Source organism: Lethenteron reissneri, unplaced genomic scaffold (genome assembly GCF_015708825.2).
Source record: "Lethenteron reissneri isolate LAM-NWPU_2019-01 unplaced genomic scaffold, ASM1570882v1 scaffold_1848, whole genome shotgun sequence".
Taxonomy (NCBI): Eukaryota; Metazoa; Chordata; class Hyperoartia; order Petromyzontiformes; family Petromyzontidae; genus Lethenteron; species Lethenteron reissneri.
The window spans coordinates 79,594-107,247 of record NW_026891606.1 but is presented as its reverse complement, the minus strand read 5'-3'; the positions used below and the strand labels follow the sequence as shown (position 1 = coordinate 107,247).

Here is a 27,654-nt window from a genome sequence, read left to right as displayed (position 1 = left end):
CGCAGATATGGACTTACACACACATATCGACTCCAAATAAGTCAACCATAGAGATTCATAGAGACTCACAGAGACCCAGAGACTCACACAGAATCATAGAGACCCATAGAGACTCATAGAGACTCACAGAGACCCAGAGACTCACACAGAATCATAGAGACCCATAGAGACTCATAGAGACTCACAGAGACCCATAGAGACTCACAGAGATCCAGAGACTCATATAGAATCATAGAGACTCATAGAGACCCACACCCATAGACATAAACTAAACTGTGTTTATGTTTTGATTTAAACCTTTCGTGACTGCAGGGATTCATAGTCTTGGTTCTATCGGTAAAGTCACGTAGAAGGGAAACAATGAAATAATAAAAATATAAAACAACTAGCTGTACTACCCGGCTTCGCCCGGGACTTGTATCCACCACGGCCGGCCGCCTTTGTCTCCCCAGTGGCGATGTTAATACGCCACACCAGTTACTCGTTTTGCGGCTGAGTCCCTCCCTCACCACTCTCCCTCCCTCACCACTGACGCCCGGCCGCCTTTGTCTCCCCAGTGGCGATGTTAATACGCCACACCAGTTACTCGTTTGAGGCTGAGTCGACCTAGGGGAGGTTCAAATAATCGTCACCGGTGGTGGCCGTGAGCGGGAATGGAACTCGGTTCGCCGGGTTGGTAGCGCAGCGTAGCGTTAACCACTACACCCACCGCTCCTCACACACCACACACGCACAGACACACACACAGACACACACACAGACACACGCAGACACACACAGACAGACACACACACACAGACACACAGAGAGCACGCTAACCACTACACTACCGCTCCCCACACACCACACACGCACACACACAGACACACACAGACACACACACACATACATACACACACATACACACAAACACATACACACACATACACACACATACATACACAGAGACATACACATACACACAAACACACACATACATACACACAAACACATACACAATACACACACACATACATGCAGACACACAGACACATAACACACATACATACGCACACATACATACACAGAAACACATACACACACATACATACAAACACACATACATACACACAAACACATACACACACGTACATACACACATACATACAGACACGCAGACATACACATAAACACATAAAAAAAACCGACATACATACACACACACATACAAACACACAAACACATACACACACATACATACACACATACATAGAGACACACAGACATACACATAAACACATACACACATACACATGACCCGGCTTCGCCCGGGACTTGGATCCACCACGCCCGGCCGCCTTTGTCTCCCCAGTGCCGATGTGAAAACGCCACACCAGTTACTCGTTTTGAGGCTGAGTCCCTCCCTCGCCACTCTCCCTCCCTCGCCACTCTCCCTCCCTCACGACTCTGTAGAGGACGTGAAACTTTTATGAATTTACCTTAGATTCGCGTGGTGGGTGTCGAAGCTTAGCACCGTGCAGAGCCTCCCGCCTCGCCTGATTTTCCCACCCGGCTGACGCTGGGTACGGGTGCCGGTCCCCCCCCCCCTAGCGCTCGAACAATACTGAGTAATGGCTATTATTTAATTAATTACGGAGCCTATGAAAGTGGCGAAGGCGTGGCTAGCCATTGGCAGGGGCAACCGCCGTCCAATGAAACTGCAGCCCTTGGCGAAGGCGTCGCTAGCCGTTGCCAGGTCCAATGAAAGCGGCGAAGGCGTCGCTAGCCGTTGGCAGGGGCAACCGGCGTCCAATGAAAGTGCGTATGGTCCGGAGACACACAGACACACAGACAGACAGATAGACAGACAGATTCACGATTTTATATATATAGATAGAGAGTCCACCAGGCTTAGTATAGTGTACACAGCAGTTCTGCCACACTAACACACTCACACACACTCACACACTTACACTCAGACACTCACATACACTCACTCACACAGGCATAGTAGTTGTGGATGCCGTTTTATTTATAGGGATTATCTTAGAGAGTCTGCCAGGCTTAGTGAAGTGTACACAGCAAATCTTAGTCAGCCAAACCCCCAAACTACACAGTCCAGCACCGACTAGACAGTCTATGCCATCTAGACTGACTGGACCATGTAGACTGACTACACCATCAAGACTGATTAGATCATCTACATCAACTACATTGTTTAGACTGACTACACTGTCTAGACCATCTAGACTGACTAGACTGCCTACACCGTCTAGACTGACTAGGCCGACTGGACTGGCAAGAGGAGGCAGAGGAATGAGAGGCAGAAGAGAATGAGAGGAAGTAGAGGAATGAGAGGCAGGAGGAGGCAGAGGAGCTGCTACCTCAGCGTGGCCGACCGCGCCAACGAGAGGTGTTTGTGAAACCCCTCGCACTGCTGCGGCCAGCCACGGTGAGCGCGCTCGCTGCCCTCTCAGCGCTGCCCATCCTCATCGACGCTGCCCACTTGCTGGCCTCCTACTCCTCTCCTCCCGTCGGCTGCTTGTTGAAGGGGTCCACCCCAATACCCAGCCAAGACGCTCCTATTGGGGGAAAGGGAGAGGGGGGGAGGGGGGAAGGGGAGGGGAGATGGGGGAGGGGATAGAGGGGAGGGGAAGGGGGGAAGGGGGGAAAGGGAGAGAGAGGGAGAGGAGGGGGGGTTAATATCTCGCCACCGCGGCACACCAGAGGCTACCTGGGGGGCCTGTGACTCTGAGTGTGTGTACCTGGTGTGGAGCGGTAGTGTAGCGGTTAGCACTACGCTACGAACCCGGCGACACGAGTTCGATTCCCGCTCACGGCCAACACCAGTGACGATTATCTGAACCGGTCCCGGGCCTCCCCTAGGTCGACTAAGCCTCAAATCAGTTCCTGGAGAGGTGTTAAAACACCGCCACTGGGGAGACAAAGGCAGTCGGACGTGGTGCTGGCCACCCACCCACTTGTATACCGTTCTGGCCTTCATAGGTGCTCGCTAACAGCACTTGCCCCTACAGTCTATTAAGGCTATACGGGGGATCTTTGTCTTGTGTATCTGTGTGTGTGCACCTGTGTACCTGTGTGTGTGTATCTGTGTGTGTGTAAGTGTCCGGTAAAAACAACCCCCTACCTCCTTGGTAGTGCCGGACGATAACGCTGTGGTGCTTGTACCCACCACAGCGGCCAATGGGGGCTCTGGACAGGTGCGAGGGGCTGGTAACCCCTCCACCTTCAATACAAGCGCCACTAAAGCACTTGCTAAAAAATCTCACTAAGTTCGTGCTGGAGGCCCACTTGGTGGAGCCAGGAGACTGATCCCTTTACCATCAGGGTTCCTCCGGAAATGGCAAAAACCCACTGAGAGTGGCCAGGCGGAGCGAAGGCTGCCACTCTTATGTCGGGAGCTGGACCGGTTCCGCCCGGATCTCTGCGGCATTCAGGAGGTCCGGTGGACCGGCTCTGGCTCCAGTCACGATTAGCGGTGGACAGTTCTCCACTCGGAGCAGGTGACTGCACAACAACAGGGAGTGGCTCTTCTTCTGAACTAAAGAATGAAGGGGGCGTGGGAGAGTGGCGGTGAGGTATGGGAAGCTGTAAGCCCCAGACTATGGTGGGCTCATCGTGGTTGCGTATGCCCCCACCGGAGATGAACATCAGTGGAGGGATACGGAAAGATCGGCCTCTGCGGAGGAGACTCGTGAAGGATGTGACTGGACAGTTGAAGGCAGTTGCTCTCTAGCAGCAACGGAGGGCAGTGATGCTCACAGCAATGAGTGGGGTGCTAGGAGGCTAAAACAAAGCGAGTTGGCGCAGTAGGGGACACAGATGGTGTATCGGCCAGTCATCTCAGTCAGTCGACCCATGGCACCTGCTGGGTCTGTCCCGTGACCTCCTGTCGGCGGGTGTTCAACACTTAGCGTGGCCTTAAAAGTGTGCCTGGCCTGGAACAGGCGCCGTGATGGCGGTTGTTGTTTTTGTTGTGAGTTTGTGTGTGTGTGTGCGTGAGTGTCTGTGTGTCACAGTTGCTGGCCTTCATAGGCGCTGCTGCTATTTGCTACAAACAACAGCACTTGCCCCTACAGCCCTAGCCAGAGGCCATCCTGACCGAGGCCCTGCTTCCTTACCGATGGACTGCAGCATGGCCATCACCACTCCGGCTCCGTTGTAGCTTGTGGCGAAGCCTTCAGTGGAGAAGCCCATTTCTTATCCACACACGAAGTCTGCACCAACTGCTCACAACAAATGAACAACAACAGCAGTGGTGACAGTGAGGAGGAGGCTACTAGCTCACAACAATAATAAAGAATAACTGTGATGATGACAATGACGATCAGAACAACAACAATCGAGATGATGATGATGATGGTGGTGGCAATAACAATGACGATATCAACAAACAATGACGATTACAAACAACGACAACAATAACAGTGATGAGGAAGAGTTTACTATCTCAACAATAACGATCATGAAGATGATTACGATAACAGCATCACCATCACACAGAGTCACCATCACACAGCATCACCATCACACACCACCATCACACAGCGCCACATCATCACACATCATCACACCATCACACACCATCACACAGTGTAACACAGTCTCACAAGGCATCACCATCACACACCATCACCATCACACATCATCACAGCATCACACAGCATCGCCATCATACGCAAATCAACATCACACACCATCACCAACATGGCCATCACAACGCGTCACCCAGCGTCACCATCACACGGCATCACTGGACGCGTGGTGACGCCATCGCTTACCTGTTCCGGGTACATATTTGGCATCTCTGCACACGTGGTGGGTCGACTTCACGTTCTCTGTGTAGGGGTTACAAAGAGTGATCAGTTATACGTACTCACACATACACACTACACTACTTCATACTACTGCACTATATACTACAATCTTTCTTATATATAACAGTCTCTGCGCACGTGCGCTTGCGAGGGATTTGGCTCTCGAACGGTGGGGTCTATGTCGAAAAAGATTTGACAGGCAGTACTCATAGGCTATTCCGTTTTCCCATCCGTAAACTTTAAAGTAGTTTCATTTACAATTTTCTCCACGCCCCGACCAAGCTGCACGGGGGTTGCCCCTAGCAACTCACGCACATCATCGCTGGAGGGTGGGGGGGATTTCTCCTTCGTGTTCAGAATGCAACAAAAAATACATGCAACGCTGACGGTAAATTCATCAAAGTGTCATATTCTCCCACCCCAATGTGTGCACTTACTACTATAGGCTCGGTACATACTAATATTATAGCGCTTACATAGTATTATTGTAGTATTATTGTAGCTCGGGCGGGGAGATGGTGGGGGGGGGGGTAGCGGCCCAGCCACCAGCCTTCCAATGTCTCACCTCCTTCGGCTGAGCAATCTAGGCGAGGCCACGGGCTCTGCACGGGACTAGGCCTCACCACGGCAGTGTAAAGTACTACAATAATTTAATTGAATCTTTCGCTAAGAACTCGGGTTAAATGCTTGCTATTATGAAGCAAATAAGTTGGCAAATATTACACTAATAATGGTTGTGTGCAGATCACTCATGTTCATTGTTTACTATTATGAAACAAATCAATTGGCTGATATTACAATGATAATCTTTGTGTGCAGAAAAATAATTTTTCATTATTAGGTTGCTACATATTTCCTGTATTAGCTGTCTTCTTATGACGCTGAAACCGTGTACTGCCAGTCTGTGCTTTGGACTGCTGCCTGCTGATTAATTAATGTCAGTGCACTGCCACTCTATTATCTACACTGCTAATTTTGTTTTTGACCATTATGAGTGTATGCCAGTCTATAATCTGTTGCCTGCTCCTTTACCTCGGTCAGTGTACTGCCAGCCTTTCATGTCGACTGTATCCTGCTTTTTCAGCTGATGCCCGTATTGACAGCTTTGTATGTCGACTGTAGCAATGCTTATGTCATTGAGTCGGCGTACTGGCAGTCTATAATCTAGACTATAACCTGCTTCTCAACTTACCTATGCGTACTGCTGCTCTTTAATTTACACTTATTTCTGCTTATTTCTTCAATACATTTATATTGTTTCGCTATTTACTCATGCGTAGTACTGCTATGCTCATAGCTGTGCCATCATCGGGGATTGATGTGCACGTCGATGTGTGTGTGTGATTCGATGTGTGTGTTTGAGTCCATATGTGTGTGCGTGTAGGTTCATGCGTGTGTGTAAGTCCATGTGTGTGTCTGTCTTTTTCTCACGGACAACGCCCGATGTGTGTGTGTGTGTACATCGATGTGTTTGTGTGTGTGTGTCAGTCCAAGTGTGTGTATCAGTCGCTGTGTGTGTGTTAGTCGTTGTGTGTGTGTTAGTCGATGTGTGTGCATGGCTCCATGTCAGTGTGTAAGTCAATGTGCATTTGTGTGTCTTTGTGTCAATCGATGTGTGTGTGTGTACGTCCATGTGTATGTGTGTGTCAGTCCATATGTATGTATGTTAGTCCACATGTGTGTGTAAGTCCATATATGTGTGCGTGTCACTCGATGTGTGTGTGTAAGTCAATGCGTGTGTGTGAGTTGATATGTGTGTGTAACTCCATGTGTGTGGATCCAAAGTAGATGTCTGTGTGTCAGAGTCCATATGTGTATGTGTGTGTAGGGCAATGTGTGTGTCAGTCTATGTATGTGTGAGTCTATGTGTGTGTGTAAGTCCATGTGTATGCGTGGGTCCATGTGTGTGTATACGTCCATATGTGTGTGTCTTAGTCGATATGTGTGTGTGTAATTACATGTGTGTTTACGTCAATGTGTGTGTGACTCCACGTATGTCTGTGTGTGAGTCGATGTGTGTGTGTGTGAGTCGCTGTATGTGTGTATGTCGATATGTGTGTGTAACTCCATGTATGTGTATCTAAAGTGGATGTCTATGTGAGTGTAAGTCCATATATGTGTGCGTGTAAGTCGATGTGTTTGTGTGTGCGAGTCGATATGTCTGTGTGTGTACGGCAATGTGTGTGTCAGTCTATGTATGTGTGTGAGTCCACGTGCGCGTGTGTTAGTCGCTGTGTGTGCGTGGCTTCATGTTAGTCAGTGTAAGTCCATTTCTTTGCTTGTCTCTAGGTCCATGTGTGCGTGTTAGTCCATGTGTGTGCTTTATTGACCTGGTCAGGGCGTATGATACCATCAGTAGGCCTGGGCTCTGGGTTGTTGTTCGTGTTTTTGGAGTCCCTGACCCACTGCTCACGATCCCTAAGGACCTTCATGATAGTGAGCGCACCTGCGTCAAACTACGTAGTCGCGAGTCAGAGCCCTTCCCTCTACAACTTGGGGTGCGACAGGGATGTCCTCTAGCTCCCACATTATTTTAAATATATTTGGACCGCGTAGTTCGTGAAGCCTTCAATGGCTGTACCGAAAGAATTCCCATCTGGTAAACATGCAATGGGAGGCTCATCGATGCCCGGGTGCGGTCAAGGGATGGCTCCCTATTGGTCAACCACGTTATGTATGCCGATGATCTGGTAATTGCGACTCACTCAGAGGAGGAGTTTGAGGCGCTGCTGCTGAACCTGCAGCTTGCCCCTAAGAGGTGGGGCCTTACCATCAGCCCACCAAAACTAAGCACCTGCCTGGGTATTTTGTACCATCGGACAATCCACCCCCACAACTCACAATTGGTGATGGGCAGATGAGGAGAGAGTGGAGACTTTCCCATACCTGGCCAGTGTGCTCATGACCGGCTCCGGTTTAACAACAGAGGTCTCACTCCGAATCAGTTGAGCGGCATTATCTTTTCATCAGCTGCGTAACGTTGTGTGGAAGCTACCTGGTCTGTCGTTCCGCACGAAGCTTCAGGTCTTCTCGCCCACGGTCATGCCCTCCCTTCTCTACGCTTGCAAAACGTGGACCCCCCTAATGGAGCATCTTCGCCGGTTAGAAACATTTAGGCTGGCCTGCCTACGATCCATCCTGGGTTTAACCAGGCTGGATTGTTTGATGAGCTCACAAATCCTTGAAAGATCTGCACAAAGTCCCATTGGTGACCTCCTTTCTGCAGGCAAGGCTGCGTTGGCTGGGTCATGTAGCCCGCATGCCAGCCACCGCATGCCTAAACAGCTTTTGTTCCACTGGATCGAGGGGGCTAAATGGGCTCGGCACGGGCTCGAGAAGAGATGGAGTGATGTGGTACAGGAGGACGTGGAGATAAGTGGACTTGTCGATGACTGGTACCAGCAGTGTCAAAATCGGCCTCTGTGGAGGAGGCTCGTGAAGGATGCTACTGGGCAGTTGGAGGCAGTTGCCCTCCAACAACAACGGAGGGCGGAGGAGCGACGCTCACAACAACGAGCGGAGCACCGGTGGCTAAAGCACAGCAAGTTGGCACAGTAGGGGGTACAGGTGGTGCATCAGCCAGTCATCTCAGTCATCTCAGTCAGTCGACCCATGGCACCTGGGTCTGCCTAGTGACCTCCTGCCAGGGGGCATTCGACACTTCACGTGGCCTCAAGCTGCACATAGACTGGCACAAGCATCGTGGTGACGTCAACGCCACTTAGTGGCGAATGCCGGTTGTTGTTGTGTGTACTTACATGTGTGTGTGTTTGTAAGTCCATGTGTGTGTGTGTCAGTCCATGTGTGTGTGGCTCTATGTGCGTGTGTGGGTCGATGTGTGTTTGTGTGTGAGTCTATGCGTGTCAGTCGATGTGTGTACGCCAGTGTGTGTATGCATGTGACAGTCCATGTGTGTGTGCGTCCATATGTGTATGTGTACGTCCATATGTGTGTGTAGATCCATGTGTGTGTCTAAAGTCAATGTCTGTCTGTGTGAGTCAATGTGTGTGTGTCCGTGTAAGTCGATGTGTTTCTATGTGTGTGGGTCAATGTCTGTGTGTAAGTCGATGTGTGTGTCTGTCTTTTTGCCCGGGCAACGCCGGGTACTTACCGCAAGTATACTATACTACTATGCACTACTACACACTACTATACGTAACTACACACTACTATAAACACCTATACACTATAGTACTACACTACACTACTATACACTACACTACTAGACATTGCACTAATGTACACTGCAACACTATCCACTACACTTTATAGTACTACTAGCGGTTAGTACCCGGCGTTGCCCGGGCGAAAAAAGCCGACACATGTAGTTACACACGTAAATCCATTGATACACACACATAGAGTTACACGCACAAATGGACTCACACATACATACATAGACTGAACAACAACAACCGTCATTCGCCACTAAGTGGCGGTGACGTCACAACAACGCTTGTGCCAGGCTATGTGCACCTTGAGGCCACGTGAAGTGTCGAACGCCCGCTGGCAAGAGGTCACGGGGCAAACCCAGATGGCACAGGTCGACTGACTGAGACGACTGGCTGATGCACCACCTATGGCCCCTACTGTGGCAACTTTCTGTGCTTTAGCCACACGGCGCTCCGCTCGTTGTTGTGAGCGTCGCTCCTCCGCCCTCCGTTGTTGTTGGAGGGTGACTGCCTCCAACTGGCCAGTAGTGTCCTTCAGGAGCCTCCTCCACAGTGGCCGATCTTGACAAGTCTGGTACCAGTCATCTGCAAGTGGACTCAGCTCCAAGTCCTCCTGTAGCACATCACTCCATGTCTTCTCCATCCTGTGCCGCGCCGGTTTAGCACCCTCGATCCGGCGGAACAAAGCTGTTTAGGCATGTGGTGGCTGGCCATGCGGGCTACATGACTCAGGCAACGCAGCCTTGCCTGCCGGAGGTCACCGATGGGATTTTGTCCACATCTTTCAAGGATTCTGAGCTCCTCACACAATTCAGCCTGGTTAAACCCAGGATGGATCGTAAGCAGGCCAGCCTAAATGTTTCTAACTGGTGAAGATGTTCCATTAGGGGGGTCCAAGTTTCGCAAGCGTAGAGAAGGGAGGGAATGACCGTGGCCGAGAAGACCTGAAGCTTCGTACGGAGTGATAGACCAGGTAGCTTCCACACAGCGTTACGCAGCCAATGAAAAGATCATGCAGCTCGACTGATTCGGAATGCTATCTAAAGTGGCCACTCAGGCTAGAGTCATCCTATTGGGTGACTTTAATGCCCGAGTGGCACCTGGTCTGGAGTGATTGGAAGGCATGGGCCAGATCAGCTCAATAATAACGGTAGGAGGCTGCTAGACTTGTGTACAGTCCATGGGCTAGTAATTACCAACACACTCCTCTGGCATCGGCGAATCCTCGTAACATCATGGATGCATGCCGGATGCCAGCAAGAACATCTACTGGACTATATAATGACGGAACAGTCGATGCGGGCCCATATCCTTGACTCCAGGACCTACCGTGGAGCTGATCTCCCAAATGACCTTCGGGTTGTCATCTGTAAGATGCGCATGCCATTCTTCCACTCCGGTGGTGGGTGTACATTTAGAACCCCATCCAAACCCACAGTGGCCTTGTCTCAGCTAGCTGATGAACGTTAGAAGCGAGAACTTCATCATTGCTTGCAGCTGGGGTTTGCATTGTCCCCCCTTCCTCCTGATGCCGAGGGGAAATAGGTGAGGTTTAGGAATGTGGTTCATGCAGCTGAAATGGATGCTTAGGGTACATGGTCCAGACCTCCCTAGAGACCCTGGCTGATGGAGGAGGTGTTCTGGCTGGCTGAGAAAAGCAAAAGGCCCACGCCCACCACCTACAGCATCCCACGTTGGAGAATGAGGAGGCTTACCGCAGCCTTCACTCGGAGGTTCAGAAGGCTGTGTGACGCTGCAAGGATGAGTGGTGATCGTGAGTTGTTGAGGAGATGAACTCTGACTTAGTAGCCTGTGATCATAAATCACTTTTTGGCTCCATCAAAAAGTAACTTGCAGTACCACTCCTATAACTATCCTGAAGGGAAAAAACTGTGATCTGATCTCTGACTAGCAGGAACACGTTTGCAGGTTTGCTGAACATTTCTGTTAGATCCTGTGGGATGAAAAATCCCTCAGTCCAGACAACATCATGGGGCAAAGTGGGGATGAACCTGCTGAGCCTGTTGTGCATCAAATATTGGAAAAGTAGTCACCCCCTGTGAGTGGCTGGCTGAGGTGCCATCTTTTGAGGAGGTACAGAAGGCAATCCAGAGTCTGAAACCAGAAAAAGTGCTTGCAAAACGTGCACCCCCCCTAATGGAACATCGTCGCCGGTTAGAAACATTCAGACTGGCCTGCCTATGACCAATCCTGGGTTTAACCAGGCTGGATTGTGTGAGGAGCTCACAAAACCTTGAAATATCTGGACAAAGTTCCATCAGTGAGCTCCTCCGGCAGGCAAAGCTACGTCCTGCTAGCGGCTACCCGGGAGGTCATTTGTCTCTGTGTCTCCTTTACACGCTACTAATCAAAGCACTTGCCCCCTAACCGCCCTGCTATAGGCTAACTGGGAGTACTCGCTACTACAACAGCACTTGTCGCTACAGCCCTGCTAGAGGCTAATCAAGAGTGCCTTTGTCTCTGCGTCTCCTCGACTCGCTAATAAATCACAACCCTTGTCACCATAACAACAGCCTTGGCCAGATGCCCTCCTAGCCGAGGCCCTGCCTCCGTACCGGCGGACAGCAGCCAGGCCGCGATCCCACTGGCCGCCATCCCTCCGGCTGCCACCCCTCCGGCCGCCACCCCTCCGGCCGCCACCCCACCTCCGTTGGCAGCCGCGGCCAAGGCCATGGCCTTGGCGGCGATCCCTCCAGCGACGATCCCTCCAGCGCCGATGCCCGCGGCTCCTATTGCCACTGGGGCCAGAGCAACTGCGGCCACTGGCTCAGAACAACAACAAGCATGGCAACAACAACAATAACAACAGTGAGGAGGGAGGAGGCTAGCCCACAATAACAACGATGGTAACAACACCGTCACACAAACGATCACGCGGATGCATGGCGTCGCAGCAGTGTCACCATCACACAGCCTCACACACAGCATCGCCATCATACACATCATCACACACGGCATCACAGAGCATCATACACAGCACACAGCAACACACAGCATCAACAACAACAACAACCGCCATGCACCACTAAGTGGCGGTGACTTCACAATGGCGCCTGTGCCATCCTACTTGCACATTAAGGCCACGTGAAAAGTGTCGAACGCCCGCTGGCAGGAGGTTATGGGACAGACTCAACAGGTGCCATGGGTCGACTGACTGAGACGACTGGCCGATGCGCCACCTGTCCACCCTCCAGTGCCAAGAAACACTGTACGCAGCATCACAAACCTTGACCATCACACAGCAGCGTCACAACACCAGCGATCACGTGGAGGCAGTGGCGATGTTATTGCTTACCTCCTCCAGCTGCCATGGCGCCAATCTTCCACCAGTTGGTCGACTCCTCCTCTATGTGGGGGTTACACAGTGCGATTAGTTCCACGAACTCACATATACTGCACTCTACACTAATATATACTACACTATACACTACTATATACTACTACACACTACTACACTATACACTACTATATACTACTACACACTACTACACTATACACTACTATATACTACTACACACTACTACACTATACACTACTATATACTACTACACACTACTACACTGTACACTACTATATACTACTACACACTACTACAATATACACTACTATATACTACTACACACTACTAGACTATACACTACTATATACTACTACACACTACTACACTATACACTACTATATACTACTACACGTTACTAGACTATACACTACTATTTATTACAACACACTACACTATACACTACTATACATGTGGTGCCACAGCGACGGGGCCGCTCTGCCGAGCCAGGGAGCCGCCCGGCTTCCCCCACCGCACTGCCCCCAATCACCCGCCCCACATAAGCACACACCCGCACGCATCCCCCCCCCCCCCCCCATAGAGCTGGAAGGGAAGGTTACCTGATCGACCGGTTTTTATCCGAGAGACCCTTATCGGGATTAATTCTCACGGTTTCCGGCGATCAGGGAATTGGATGACCTCCCCCGTGCTACGTGGTACCGCGGCGCTGCTGCCGGCCTTAATATGGTGTGGTCGCGGCGTGGGGCATTCGGCCACCGCGGTTGAGGCGCATTTCCCCCCACACACACCCCCACGAGTCGACGGGGCAAGCAGGGGAGGCACGGGACAGCATGAATAGCGGGGTCACAGGGGCTGTTGCGCATAGTCATGGAGGGTTGGGATAATTGCGCTTGAGCGCGCAAGCCCCATTGGTAGGAAGGGTAAGGGAGTAATTAGGATTTACGCCTTGCACGCAGCACACTGATTAGCATATCAACAGCGCCTGGGGACTGCCGTGCGCGGGCTTGGGGTGCACGAGCCCATTGTTCAGCGCAGCATCCCCTTTGGGAGGTAGGGAGGATAAATAGAGGAGCGCAGAGGGGAAATCGCTCTCTTACTCCAGCGCCAGGCGACCAGACGCAGCTCGAGCCAGCGACCCGGACGTCCGTGCGACGCACCGAGGCACGCGGTTAACAGAAGGATCAGCGGACCGCCGTGGACACTTAACAGTGAGTAAGAAGGGGAATTAGAATCATAGCCGATAAATAGGGAATAGGTACAGGTTTAGTGGAATAGGCCAGCCTCGTCGACTCACTGATTCAACATCAATTCGCAGGTGGCATATAATAAATCATTAATAGCGAAGCGTGGTCTCGCGTGATCTTGTCGTGCAGTGTGAGCGTGTGGGTGCGCTGTGTGCACAGTGGTTCGCCACGTGAGTGAGCGCTGCGCGGAGCTGAGCGCGCGGGTTGCGTGTGGGAACGCGTGTGGTACTGTGTGTGCGTAAGCTCGCGGCGTGCGTAATCGGCGTACCCCAGGTGCGCGATTGTAACGTGAGCGGCCAGCGCGGCGCAGAGAAGCGCAAGAGTGAGTGCCGTACAGAGCTGTGTGTGTGGGTGTGCGCGTACGTAATTAACCATGCCTGCTACGCGGACCCGCGGTGGAGTGGAACCCTCGGGCGACGGCTCCCACACCATGGGTGAGGAACTTAGCAGCGGTTCGCTTAGCAGCGGGGGGGCGATTGATGATGCTAGCCCGGCCGTTAGCATTATCGAGGGAGGGATTTCGGGGGCTAGCGGCCCCCACAAATTGGTGTCAGAAGCGGTACGGACCCCCGCGTTACCTCACGCTAAAATAAGACTAATATTTACCGGCCGGGGGGCCCCTTCGTGGAAGGCATTCGCCCGCAATCTCTTAGGGGCCAAGGAAATTAATGGATGGACGGACGCGCAGGCAGTACGTCAACTTAATATGAATCTTGATGGGCGGGCAGCCGATTTTGTAGAAGCGTTACCCGCGAGCGCACAGACACAGCTAGAGGAGCTGATGCGCCGACTCGATCAGCGTTTTGGCACGCGTGACGAGGAGGAAGCAAAATCGGCCTTAGAGGCGCGCCGGCGCCAACCTGGCGAAGATCTACGTGATTACGCCGAGGATGTGCGTGAGTTAACAAAGATCGCACGCCCGGGGTACGCAACTGATGTTATTGAGGAACTGGCCGCCGAGAAAATCCAGCGGTACCTGTCTCGCACGGCGTGGTGGCAGCCAGACATGAGCTGCCCACGTCTTCCGTTTAACACCCTTGTCGAGCGCGCACGTAAGTGTGAAAGAATTCACAGCGAACGCGCGCAGCTCCGGGGGCTGGGACGAGAGCGCGCCATTGCGAGCCTGCTCTCGGAAGACGAGGAGGAGGGACAGGAGCTCGCGAGGACGGTAAGGGGCCGGGAAAGAGAGCCACAGAGACCCAACGAGACGACCCCGGGGTGGGTAGCCGGGTTACAGGCCGGCATGGGAGATATGATAACCCAAGTAGGTGAAAGGGTAACCCAGGTACGCGAGGAAGCAAATAAAAATATGACCAAACTGCAATCCTCCGTTGAGACCATCCGATCCGAAATGGGGGACCTACGCGCCACGGTGGGAGGGTTATCTGGGAGGGTAGCCCGACTAGAGGCGGAGGGTGGACAGCGGCGTAATGGGGGGGGAGGGAGCGGACAGGGGACCCGCTACGGAACCGCCCCCCCTCCCCGGGCATGTTATATGTGCGATCGCCGAGGGCATCTAGTGAGGGACTGTCCTGAAATCACCCGAGCGAGACAGACGCGGGGGGTTAAACTCCAACGCCCCCTAGAGAGCGGACCAACTAGGGGTGCAATCGACGCGGTCCCGATACAAATGGACGATAATGAGAATAATGGCGAGCGAGTGATCTCCACACAGGTTCCAGCAACAACGCCCACAGAAACGGTGACTCCTGGCGACTTGCTGCGGGAGCTGGTGGCGGGGATCACGGGGGCCACGTCGCTGGTGGAAGGGGAGGTTAACGGAGTGCGTACCCGAATCCTGCTGGACACGGGGGCGGTGGCCTCGCTCGTGAGCGCAGCGCACTGCAGCGCGATCGGGGTCGACGTGCGTCACCTGCAGGCACCGGACCGCGCGCTGCACACTGCGAGCGGAGCCGGAATGGGGCTGCTGGGGAGAGCCACCCTAGAGGTCCGCATAGGCAGTCAGGTGTGCACCCAGGAGTTCTACGTGTCGAGTGCGTTGTGTCACGAGTGTATCGCAGGTACCGACCTCTTAGAACGGCTGGGACTCAACGTGCAACCCCGCCAGCGATGCGCCACCATGGAGAGCAACGGCGAGCGGATACCGTTCCTGGGACGAGAACCGACGCGCCGCCGCTTTGCACCTGTGGCCGCTATCCTGACGACGGCAGTCACCATCGGCCCGCTCACCGAGATGCTGGTGCCGGTGGCAACATCCCCCACCGACCCCGCGCTCCGACCATCAGGGGAGGTAATGCTAACTCCTCACCCGGAGTTGGCAAAACGGTATGGGGTTGTGGGATCCGCCACGTTGGTAAACGCAGATGGGGACCGATTGTTTATGCGGATGTTTAACCCCCACAATACCCCCGCGATACTGCGACGGCGCACCCCGATAGCCACAGTACACCCCCTGCACGCACGCCACTCTAACGACTCGGTGTTCGCACTCTGGGCTGAGGACCCCGGTCGTCCTGAGGGTGAGCAGGACCTGGCCTGGCGAGTCGGCCCGACTCCCCGAGCCGAGGTCGTTCCCCTGCTCGACGCGTTACATGTACCATGGGCGGACTTACCTAAGGGAGAGGCCGATCGGCTGCGCGAGTTACTGCGGGAGTATGCCGACGTGTTCAGCGAACACGACTCGGACGTGGGTCGGACCGACCTTGTTAAGCATCAAATTGACACCGGTGCAGCCCGACCCATCAAACTCCCTGCGTACCGAGTGGGCGCACCCGAACGCGCCCAAATCAAAGAGGCAGTTGGGGACATGCTTCGCGATAACATAATTCAGCCCTCGGCGAGCCCCTGGTCAGCCCCGGTGGTACTAGTAACGAAAAAGGATGGGTCAACCCGATTCTGCGTCAAATACCGTAAACTAAACGCAGTCACGCTCGGCGATGCCTTCCCCATACCTCGCATCGACGACACCTTCGACAGTCTCGCAGGAGCGCGGTATTTTTCCACCCTCGATCTGGCGTCCGGTTACTGGCAGGTGGAGATGACGGAGGAGGATCGGCCAAAAACAGCATTCACCACCCCGATGGGCCTGTTTGAGTTTCGAGTGTTGCCGTTCGGACTCACTAACGCGCCCGCGACGTTCCAGCGGTTGATGGAGTTGGTGATGCGGGGCTTGCAGTGGGAACAGTGCCTGATTTACTTGGACGATGTGATAGTGTTCAGTAGATCTTTGTCTGAGCATTGGTCCAGGCTTCGAGAGGTGTTCCAGCGGCTGCGAGCGGCTCATCTCAAGCTCAAGCCACGTAAGTGTTACATCGCACAACGCGAGGTGGGGTACCTCGGGCATCGCGTCAGCGAGGCAGGCGTGCGCACCGATCCGGAGAAGGTACGCGCCGTAGTGGAGTGGCCACGGCCAAGGAATCTGACGGAGATCAGATCATTTTTGGGGCTCGCCACCTATTATCGTCGATTTGTAAAGGGATTCAGCGAGATTGCACGCCCCCTCACCCAACTCACCTCCCCTAAGCACCCCTACCAGTGGACGGGGGCCTGCCAGACGGCCTTCACCACTCTCAAAGACCACCTCACCCACGCCCCCACCCTCGCTTTCCCCGATTTTACCACCGATTTTATTTTGGACACCGACGCCTGCAGCAGCGGGCTGGGCGCGGTGTTGTCACAGGTACAGGATGGGGCGGAACGAGTCATCGCGTACGCCAGCCGGACCTTGAGTGGGGCCGAGCTGAACTATTGCGTGACCCGCCAAGAGTTGTACGCCGTGATTTTCGCATGCAAACAGTTCCGACCGTATTTGTACGGCAGGAGATGTCGCGTACGCACTGACCATTATGCTCTGCAGTTTCTTCTTACATTCAAGGAGCCGCGGGGGCAGATGGCCCGGTGGTTGGCGCAGTTGCAGGAGTACAACCTGCAAATCGAGTATCGGGCTGGCCGGACGCATGCAAACGCGGACGCCTTATCGAGGCGACCCACGGTGTACGCCGAGACGAGGGCGGAGGAGGCCTGCCCGTGTTTCACGGGGGGACGCTGCCGGCAGGCAACGGACCCCCGAGAGGCCGCGGCCACTGACCCCCCCCCAGCGAGGGAGAGTGCAGTGTGCGCCACAGAAACCCTCACAGGTGGCACTGAGGATCCCGTCGACCGCCCGGCAAGCGCGGGACCCGCGGCTCGGGACCCGATCGGACGGATCCAGGAGGACGTCGGCTGCGCCTTCCCGGGCCTAAACGACGAGCAGCTGAGACAGACCCAGCAGCGAGATCCGGATCTGGCGGCAGTGGAGGCGGCACTGCGGGAGGAAAAGAGCGCCCTACCAGGACCCTGGAGCGGTTTGTATGCCCGGTTGTGTGTGCGGAACGGAGTGGTACGGGAGTTAACCGAGGCCGGCCAGCCGGGGGGCATCTGTGTTCCTGCCCAGGTGCGACCCCAGCTGCTACGGCTGGTGCATGACCACCCACTCGGGGGCCATGATGGGGAACGGCGCACCCGGGAGACCCTGCGTCGCCAGTATCTCTGGCCCAAATTGGCACAAGATGTGGCCGCCTGGGTGCAGGGCTGCCGGGCCTGTCAGCAGTGTGGGCAAAAGCCGGCGAGGTACCAGGTACCCCTGAGGCCGTTCCGAGTCAGTCGGACGAATCAGTTGGTCGGAATCGACCTGCAGGGGCCCTTTCCACGATCCCACCGGGGCAACCGATATATTCTCGTAGCGGTGGAATACTTCACCCGCTACCCCGTGGCGGTGGCTATCCCAGATAAAACAGCCCTTGTAGTGGCCCGGGCCTTCGTGGAAAACTATGTACTTAAGTGCGGGATCCCCGAACGAGTCATTACCGACCAGGGTAGTGAATTCGAGGCCGAATTATTTCAGGCGCTGTGCCGAGAGTTCGGGATCCAGAAGGACCGAACCACGGCGTATCACCCCCAGGCGAACGGGATGGTAGAGAGGATGAACCAGACTCTGGCCGGGAAGCTTAAACGCATGGCGGCCGCGAATCAACAGGACTGGGACGAACACCTTCCCTATGCCCTGTTCGCCTACACCACCGCCGTTCACACCTCTACAGGACAGACCCCGTTCCTAATGATGTTTGGTCGCGAGTCTCGCCTGCCCGCAGATCTGCTGTTCGGTGTTCCTCCGCCGCAACGGGAGGAAGGGAGCCACCCCGTGGAGCACTTGCTGGAGACCCTGCGAGGGGCCAGGGGCCGAGCCTGCCCGCACGGAGAGGCCGCGCACCAGCGGCAAGAGCAGGGCGCCCGACCCCGTATGGAGCCCCCCTTCTACACTGCGGGCTCCGAGGTGTGGCTGTACACTCCCCGCGTCGGTGCCGGACAGGTGGGGAAGCTGACCACCTACTGGCGAGGACCCTGGATTGTGAGACGGCAGATCTCACCATGGACGGTGCTGATTCAGGGAGGAGAGAGGGGCCGGGAGATGGTGGTCAACATCCGCCGACTGAAGCCGTGGCGAGCAGCCCCCGAGGGGGGGAGCCCCGCCGTCCAAGTACCCCGAAACCCCGGGGTCCCCCCACCCCCCGTGCCCGGGGGCCTCGCGCAGTACATGGGCCCCACGGAGCCCCGGGCTCCGAGGGGCCCCGGGCGGGGCCGGGGGCGACGAGGACGGCGACCCTTAAACCCCACCGCCTCTGAGTTTGTTCCCCAGCCCGCAGGTGCCAGAGGCCGAGGGGAGCCGTTGGAATGGAGGAGGAGACCCCCGCCGGAGCCCCAGGAGACGGAGCCGCCACCCCCGAGGCCAACCACAAGGGCCGGGCGAATCCCGCGGACCCCGCGGCGATACCTCGTGGGGGCAACCCAGGCGAGGTGCTCAAGTCAACCCGGGACGGGGACTGGCACCCCGGGGGGCTATGTGGTGCCACAGCGACGGGGCCGCTCTGCCGAGCCAGGGAGCCGCCCGGCTTCCCCCACCGCACTGCCCCCAATCACCCGCCCCACATAAGCACACACCCGCACGCATCCCCCCCCCCCCCCCCATAGAGCTGGAAGGGAAGGTTACCTGATCGACCGGTTTTTATCCGAGAGACCCTTATCGGGATTAATTCTCACGGTTTCCGGCGATCAGGGAATTGGATGACCTCCCCCGTGCTACGTGGTACCGCGGCGCTGCTGCCGGCCTTAATATGGTGTGGTCGCGGCGTGGGGCATTCGGCCACCGCGGTTGAGGCGCATTTCCCCCCACACACACCCCCACGAGTCGACGGGGCAAGCAGGGGAGGCACGGGACAGCATGAATAGCGGGGTCACAGGGGCTGTTGCGCATAGTCATGGAGGGTTGGGATAATTGCGCTTGAGCGCGCAAGCCCCATTGGTAGGAAGGGTAAGGGAGTAATTAGGATTTACGCCTTGCACGCAGCACACTGATTAGCATATCAACAGCGCCTGGGGACTGCCGTGCGCGGGCTTGGGGTGCACGAGCCCATTGTTCAGCGCAGCATCCCCTTTGGGAGGTAGGGAGGATAAATAGAGGAGCGCAGAGGGGAAATCGCTCTCTTACTCCAGCGCCAGGCGACCAGACGCAGCTCGAGCCAGCGACCCGGACGTCCGTGCGACGCACCGAGGCACGCGGTTAACAGAAGGATCAGCGGACCGCCGTGGACACTTAACAGTGAGTAAGAAGGGGAATTAGAATCATAGCCGATAAATAGGGAATAGGTACAGGTTTAGTGGAATAGGCCAGCCTCGTCGACTCACTGATTCAACATCAATTCGCAGGTGGCATATAATAAATCATTAATAGCGAAGCGTGGTCTCGCGTGATCTTGTCGTGCAGTGTGAGCGTGTGGGTGCGCTGTGTGCACAGTGGTTCGCCACGTGAGTGAGCGCTGCGCGGAGCTGAGCGCGCGGGTTGCGTGTGGGAACGCGTGTGGTACTGTGTGTGCGTAAGCTCGCGGCGTGCGTAATCGGCGTACCCCAGGTGCGCGATTGTAACGTGAGCGGCCAGCGCGGCGCAGAGAAGCGCAAGAGTGAGTGCCGTACAGAGCTGTGTGTGTGGGTGTGCGCGTACGTAATTAACCATGCCTGCTACGCGGACCCGCGGTGGAGTGGAACCCTCGGGCGACGGCTCCCACACCATGGGTGAGGAACTTAGCAGCGGTTCGCTTAGCAGCGGGGGGGCGATTGATGATGCTAGCCCGGCCGTTAGCATTATCGAGGGAGGGATTTCGGGGGCTAGCGACCCCCACATACACTACAATGTAGGGAATGTGCACAAAGCGGTTAAATATACATACTGACAAATATATACACTACACTGCTGTACACACTGCACTATACATGGACTCCTCTACTTACGAACCAGTTCGGTTCCAGAATTCTGTGTTCGTAAGTCGATTTGTTTGTAAGTCCAAACTTTAATTATGTCGATTCCAAACGTGTTGTACGACGTGTACAGTAAACACGGGGAATGGCTTTAAGAGTTGTATCATCTCCTGCAGATGTAGATACCACTGGTTCTTCAGGTTCCACACATGTAGATGCAACTAGTTCTTCAGGTTATGCAGATGTAGATACCACTGGTTATTCATGTTCTGAAGATGTAGATGCCACTGATTCTGCATGTTCTGCAGATGTAGATACCGCTGGTCTTCAGGTTCTGCAGATGTTGATACCACGGGTTCTTCATGTTCTGCAGATGAAGATGCCACTGGTTCTTCATGTTCTGCAGATGTAGATGCAACTATTTCTTAAGGTTATGTAGATGCAACTTATTCTTCAGGTTCTGCAGATGTAGATGCCACTGGCGCCTGTGCCATCCTACTTGCACATTAAGGCCACGTGAAAAGTGTCGAACGCCCGCTGGCAGGAGGTCATGGGACAGACTCAACAGGTGCCATGGGTCGACTGACTGAGACGACTGGCCGATGCGCCACCTGTCCACCCTCCAGTGCCAAGAAACACTGTACGCAGCATCACAAACCTTGACCATCACAAAGCAGCGTCACAACACCCGTGATCACGTGGAGGCGTGGCGATGTTATCGCTTACCTCCTCCGGTTACTATGGCACCAAACTTCCACCAGCTGGTCGACTTGTCCTCTATGTGGGGGTTACACTGCGATTAGTTGCACGAACTCACATGTACACACTGCAGTCTACACTAATATATACTACACTAGACACTACTATATACTACTACACACTACTACACTGTACACTACTATATACTACTACACACGACTACACTATACACTACTATATACTACTACGCACTACTACACTATACACTACTATATACTACTACACACTACTACACTGTACACTACTATATACTACTACACACTACTACACTATACACTACTATATACTACTACACACTACTACACTATACACTACTATATACTACTACACACTACTACACTATACACTCCTATATACTACGACACACTACTACACTGTACACTACTATATACTACTACACACGACTACACTATACATTACTATATACTACTACACACTACTACACTATACACTACTATATACTACGACACACTACTACACTGTACACTACTATATACTACTACACACTACTACACTGTATACTACTATATACTACTACACACTACTACACTATACACTACTATATACTACTACACACTACTACACTGTACACTACTACACACTACTACACTATACACTACTATATACTACTTCACACTACTACAATATACACTACTATATACAGTGATACCTCGGTTCACGAACGCTTCTGTTCACGAACAACTCGGTTCACGAACAGAAAAGTTCATAAAAATCGGCTCCGGTTCACGAACTCCGCTTCGGTTCACGAACAGGAGCCGCGGCCATTTTAATGCAATTTCCAGGCTGTCACATGGTCGTGACTTTCTGTAGGAAGATCGTGTAGAGAATAAGAGACACAGAAAGAAGTACTGTGAGTACTGTGAAGACACTTTCAGTGACTTTTTGCTTTTTGGTGTGCTTTTTAGCACATACAGTACTGTACTACTGTACTGTGCTTACTGTATTGTACAGTTCACCCGTTTGAGTGCTTACTGAAGTCATCTCAAGCAAGGTTAGTGTTCTCTCTTTATACATTACTATACTGTACAGTACTAATGTGTATTGTAATTTGTTTCATATTTTTGTGCTTCAAAAACCAAAAAAAAGGTCAGAACGGATTAACCGGATTTACATTGAACCCTGTGGGGAAATGTGCCTCGGTTCACGACCAATTCGGTTCGCGACCAGAGTCAGTTCACGAATTAAGTTCGTGAACCGAGGTATCACTGTACTACTACACACTACTAGACTATACACTACTATATACTACACACTACTACAATATACACTACTATATACTACTACACACTACTACACTATACACTACAATATACACTACTATATACTACTACACACTACTAGACTATACACTACCAGAGGCGGTTTCTTCATTAGGGCGATTGGGCGACGCACCACCAATCTCATTTAACCACATAGTTATGCGAGCCGTTACTGTGCCTCTGGATATAGTCCAATCAGCGTCATGTCACGTTCTGTGGAGTACCGCCTCTTTTTGGGCGATTTCACTCCGGCTGAGAATCGCCCAGAGTGTTCCCATAGACTTACATTCAAAGATGATTTTTTTCGAACGGTGGGCGCTGCAATGCATTCTCTATGGCTTCCGGGAGGGCTCGCACTAACGTGCTTACGTCATCATACGTAAGCACGTTTCAGTCAACAATATTATTTGTCGCCACCTAGTGGAATCTTTAATAAAAGAAACTGAGTGGATTGTAATAATAGTGAGTATAGAAACAAACAAGATGTATTGTAAGAGTCACTTTATTTTTCATTAATATTAAAGAAGTGAAGTTGCCTTTACATGCTTAAGCTGTTAATTTATCCATTGCATGGGTGGACCTTATGCTTATCAATCATCCAGACATTTGCCCCCCCCTGAGAGATTTTGCAGGAGCCGCCACTGTACACTACTATATACTACTACACACTACTACACTATACACTGCTATATACTACTACACACTACTACACTATACACTACTATATACACACTACTACACTATACACTACTACATACTACTACACACGACTACACTATACACTACTATATACTATTACACACTACTACACTATACTCTACTATATACTACTACTACACTATACACTACTATATACTACTACACACTACTACACTGTACACTACTATATACTACTACACACTACTACACTATACACTACTAGTTATTACAACACACTACTACACTATACACTACTATACACTACAATGTGGGGAATGTGCACAAAGCGGTTAAATATACATACTGACAAATATATACACTACACTGCTATACACACTGCACTATGCATGTGTAACGGGTTCTGGAGACACTTGTAGAGGTAACTTCTTTATTACTTACTAACAGCACTCCAACACTCCAACTCTCCAACTCTCCAACTCTCCAACACTCCTGATACTCTGTTACAGCCTAGGTACACAGCCTAGGTACACAGCCTAGATACTCTACTCTGGCTACGCTCTGGAACTCGCCCTCACAAGGTCGTAGAGTCGGGAGTTCCAGAGTCCCACCACTGGCTCTCGCAGCGTCCCAGGGTCCTCCGATGGCTGGTCTTGGGTCTTGGGTCTTGAGCTACGACTGGGCCCTGATCGTCCAGGGAGCTCCCCTTTTATGCCTGGTCCAACGAGGGGTGGGACCGTGTGCGCCACCAGACATCCCACAGAGCACACACAGCCCCCCCCCCCCCCCCCCCCCCGTTGGCGGCGCCAAGAGGCTTAAGCGTCTGGACCCGCCTGGGAACCCAGCGCCTGGCGCCCAGAGGCTTAAGCGCCTGGTCCACCCAGGGTCCCAGAGCCCCCAGCAGCCCCTCCCTTCTTATGTCACTACACATGGACTCCTCTACTTACTAACGAGTTAGGTTCCAGAGGTCTGTGTTTGTAAGTCCAAACTTTACTCCTGTCGATTCCAAACGTGTTGTACGACGTGTACAGTAAACACGGGGAATGGCTTTAAGAGTTGTATCATCTCCTGCAGATGTAGATACCACTGGTTCTTCAGGTTCCACACATGTAGATGCAACTGGTTCTTCAGGTTATGCAGATGTAGATACCACTTGTTATTCATGTTCTGAAGATGTAGATGCCACTGATTCTGCATGTTCTGCAGATGTAGATACCACTGGTCTTCAGGTTCTGCAGATGTTGATGCCACGGGTTCTTCATGTTCTGCAGATAAAGATGCCACTGGTTCTTCATGTTCTGCAGATGTAGATGCAACTATTTCTTAAGGTTATGTAGATGTATATGCAACTTATTCTTCAGGTTCTGCAGATGTAGATGCCACTGGTTCTTCAGGTTCTGCAGATGAACGACTCTCGCAAAAACATAGCAACTGGACATAGGGACAGGTCTGTCCGTATCTCTGAAAGTTCGTAAGTAGAGGAGTCCTTATACTACTGTTGCGTCGTAGAACCACGCGGAGACGTAACTTCTTGTAAGGGATTCCGCCATTTATTAACACTCGTTAAACACTCAGGCTCACACCAGGGGTAGGTGTTCTCTATACTCCTTCCCATGGACCCCCGAGCTCTACTCGTCCTATCCTTTGGGCTCTCTCACTCGGGCCGGGACAGGGGTTCATGCAACACTGTCCGGTCATGAGCAGGAAAGACCTCCTGCATCCGATCCACACTCCGGGCTCCCACAATGACCACGACTTCGTCACGGGGTGCCCCTTAAGTAACCCTTGGGCGGCTCCTCCTCTTCACTCGGACCCGCCCCTTTCAGCACCCATGACATGACGTCATCACACTACTACTGGTTTTTCATGTTCTGCAGATGTACGACTCTCGTTAAAAAAAGGCAGATGGACATAGTAACAGGTTTGTACGTATCTGTGAGTGTTCGTAAGTAGAGGAGTACTTACACTACTTTATACTACTACACACTACTATACCATACATTATACTACACTACTATACACTACACTACTATACACAACGCTATACACTATACAATGCACTACTATATACACTCACTACTATATACTATTACACTGCACTTTTATATCAACGACACTATATACTACACTACTATACACTACTACACACTACACTACTATCCACTACTACACACTACACTACTATACACTACTACACACTACACTACTATACACTACTACACACCACACTACTATACATGACACTAATATACACTACATTACTGTATACGACACTATACACTGCACTACTATACGTAGTGCTATATGCTACAATAGACTACATAATACACTACATTACTATACAATACACTACTATACACTGCACTACTTTACACTACACTACTACACACGACACTCGTATACACTACACTTATCACTATATTACTATACACTACACTCTACACTACCCTATACACTACACTATACACCACTACTATGTGTAGTGACAGAACGGTCACTACTGTGTTGGCCCGTACGAGGGCTGGGGGCCCCAAGGGGGTGCCTGGGGGGTCACGTGCTGGAGGGATCCGGACCTTCCCAGAGGTGGGGGAAGGGAGGCGTGGCCTGGGAAGTGAGGCGTAGCCTGGGAAGGGAGGCGTGGCCTGGGCGGAGCCGGCCACGCCAGAGAGACGAGATATAAGCGTGGTGTGAACGGGGAGCAGGGCTGTTCCTGAGAAGAATGAAGACACCTCGTGAAGATGCCAGAAGAGAGGACCTACAGTGAGCGGACTGCCAGCAGCCACCTGGCTGGGTCACGCTGGAGCGGCTAAAATACAATGGTGTGTTAGCTAGTGTAGGTCGGTGGTCACCACCCTATGTGTAGAGTAAGAGTAACTGTTGAGTAAACGTTGTGTTAATTAATAAATGAGTGTTGCCTCCCAAGAAGTGTGTGCGCCTAAATTGAACCCATTACATTTGGTGTCAGAAGTTGTGGAAAAATAAATATTGCTAGGTGTTATCCTAGGGAAGTAAAATGGGCACACGAAAAACAAATACAAAACTCATCTGGACGTCTTCGTACGACGGGGATGGTGTGACGACCGTCCTTCGGACAGCCCCGGGGATGGCAGCCCCGGTGACAGAGAGAGAGAGAGATGGCGCTGCACGCGGAGCGGCGGGACTTGCATCACACTGCTGTTTCGCCGCCATCGGGAACGGAGCGATGGAGCCGCGGCGAGAGGACACCATCGTCGCTGCGGGGGAGGCCCGGGCATGCGGGCCACGCGGTGGGCCCGCCATTTCGGCGGCTGGTCGGGGCGCTGTTCCCGCCAAAACACCGTTCCCGCCATTTCGGCGGCTGGTCGGGGCGCTGTTCCCGCCAAAACGCCGTTCCCGCCATTTCGGCGGCTGGTCGGTGCGCTGTTCCCGCCAAAACGCCGCTCCTGCTGCCGAAATGCCGCTCCCGCCGACATCAACGCCTGCAGAGGGGGAGTTCCAGCCTTCTGCTCGAGCGCGACTTGTGGATGGGGGTTCGCAAAAGCAGGCCATATTCACCATGCAAGATTCTTCGAGCCGTCCCAGTGCTCCACCTTGCCGCCCTCCGATATTCACAGTTTGCCAGGCGAGTCGTGACATGACACGAGAAAAATAATAATAATCTTCACCCATCTTGCGTGTGCCGGGTTGCGATCGTGTGTTTTTTATTACTCGCTGGGTTGCGGAGCGTGTTCGTCCGGTTGTGTGCGTGAGAAATTGACGCGGCGACCAGTGTTTGTTGTTAATTACGGCGTCGAGATCGGTATCTTCTGGGGGTAGTTAATGATTAATTCGTTGTTGGTGTCCCGAGTTCCGTGGATATCCTGTATGTTGCCGTGTTAATGACTCGTGTTGTTACATCGTTGTGTTGCGAAATCACCATTGTTATTGTGTATACTGTATGGAGTTTCGCTCGTGATTGTCACTTGCAACTGTCAGAAACTTTGATCGTCATTGTTGCCAATGTACAGACCGTATGGAGCTTTGCTTGGAATTGTTAACAGTGTATGGAATGTTGGGTACTTGCTTGTGATTATTTACTATGTACGGATTGTCTGGAGTATTATTGTGTGTGTTGCCATGTGGGGACTGGATGGAACATTACGCCAAATGATTGACTGTACGAACTTCGTATACTGCATA

At 52.6% G+C, this 27,654-nt stretch overlaps 2 protein-coding genes across 4 annotated transcripts in view; one reads left to right on the top strand and one right to left on the bottom strand.

Annotated features, from left to right (window-relative positions):
* The window catches only part of LOC133339366 (interferon alpha-inducible protein 27-like protein 2A), a 163,411-nt gene that overhangs the window by 110,998 nt on the left and 24,759 nt on the right, over positions 1–27,654 (top strand). The window lies entirely within an intron of this gene.
* The window catches only part of LOC133339371 (interferon alpha-inducible protein 27-like protein 2A), a 30,017-nt gene continuing 3,961 nt past the window's right edge, over positions 1,599–27,654 (bottom strand). Inside the window, exons 2-7 of one of the 3 annotated variants that reach the window (XM_061547507.1) lie at positions 21,527–21,577; positions 12,306–12,356; positions 11,566–11,772; positions 4,782–4,838; positions 4,122–4,226; positions 1,599–2,561 (exon numbers count right to left, since the gene is read on the bottom strand). In XM_061547507.1, coding sequence (XP_061403491.1) covers positions 4,201–4,226; positions 4,782–4,838; positions 11,566–11,772; positions 12,306–12,356; positions 21,527–21,577 — 392 coding nt within the window. In that variant the 3' untranslated portion in view covers positions 1,599–2,561; positions 4,122–4,200. The remainder of the gene's footprint in view (positions 2,562–4,121; positions 4,227–4,781; positions 4,839–11,565; positions 11,773–12,305; positions 12,357–21,526; positions 21,578–27,654) is intronic. The other 2 variants (XM_061547510.1, XM_061547509.1) reach the window with 2 other exon arrangements.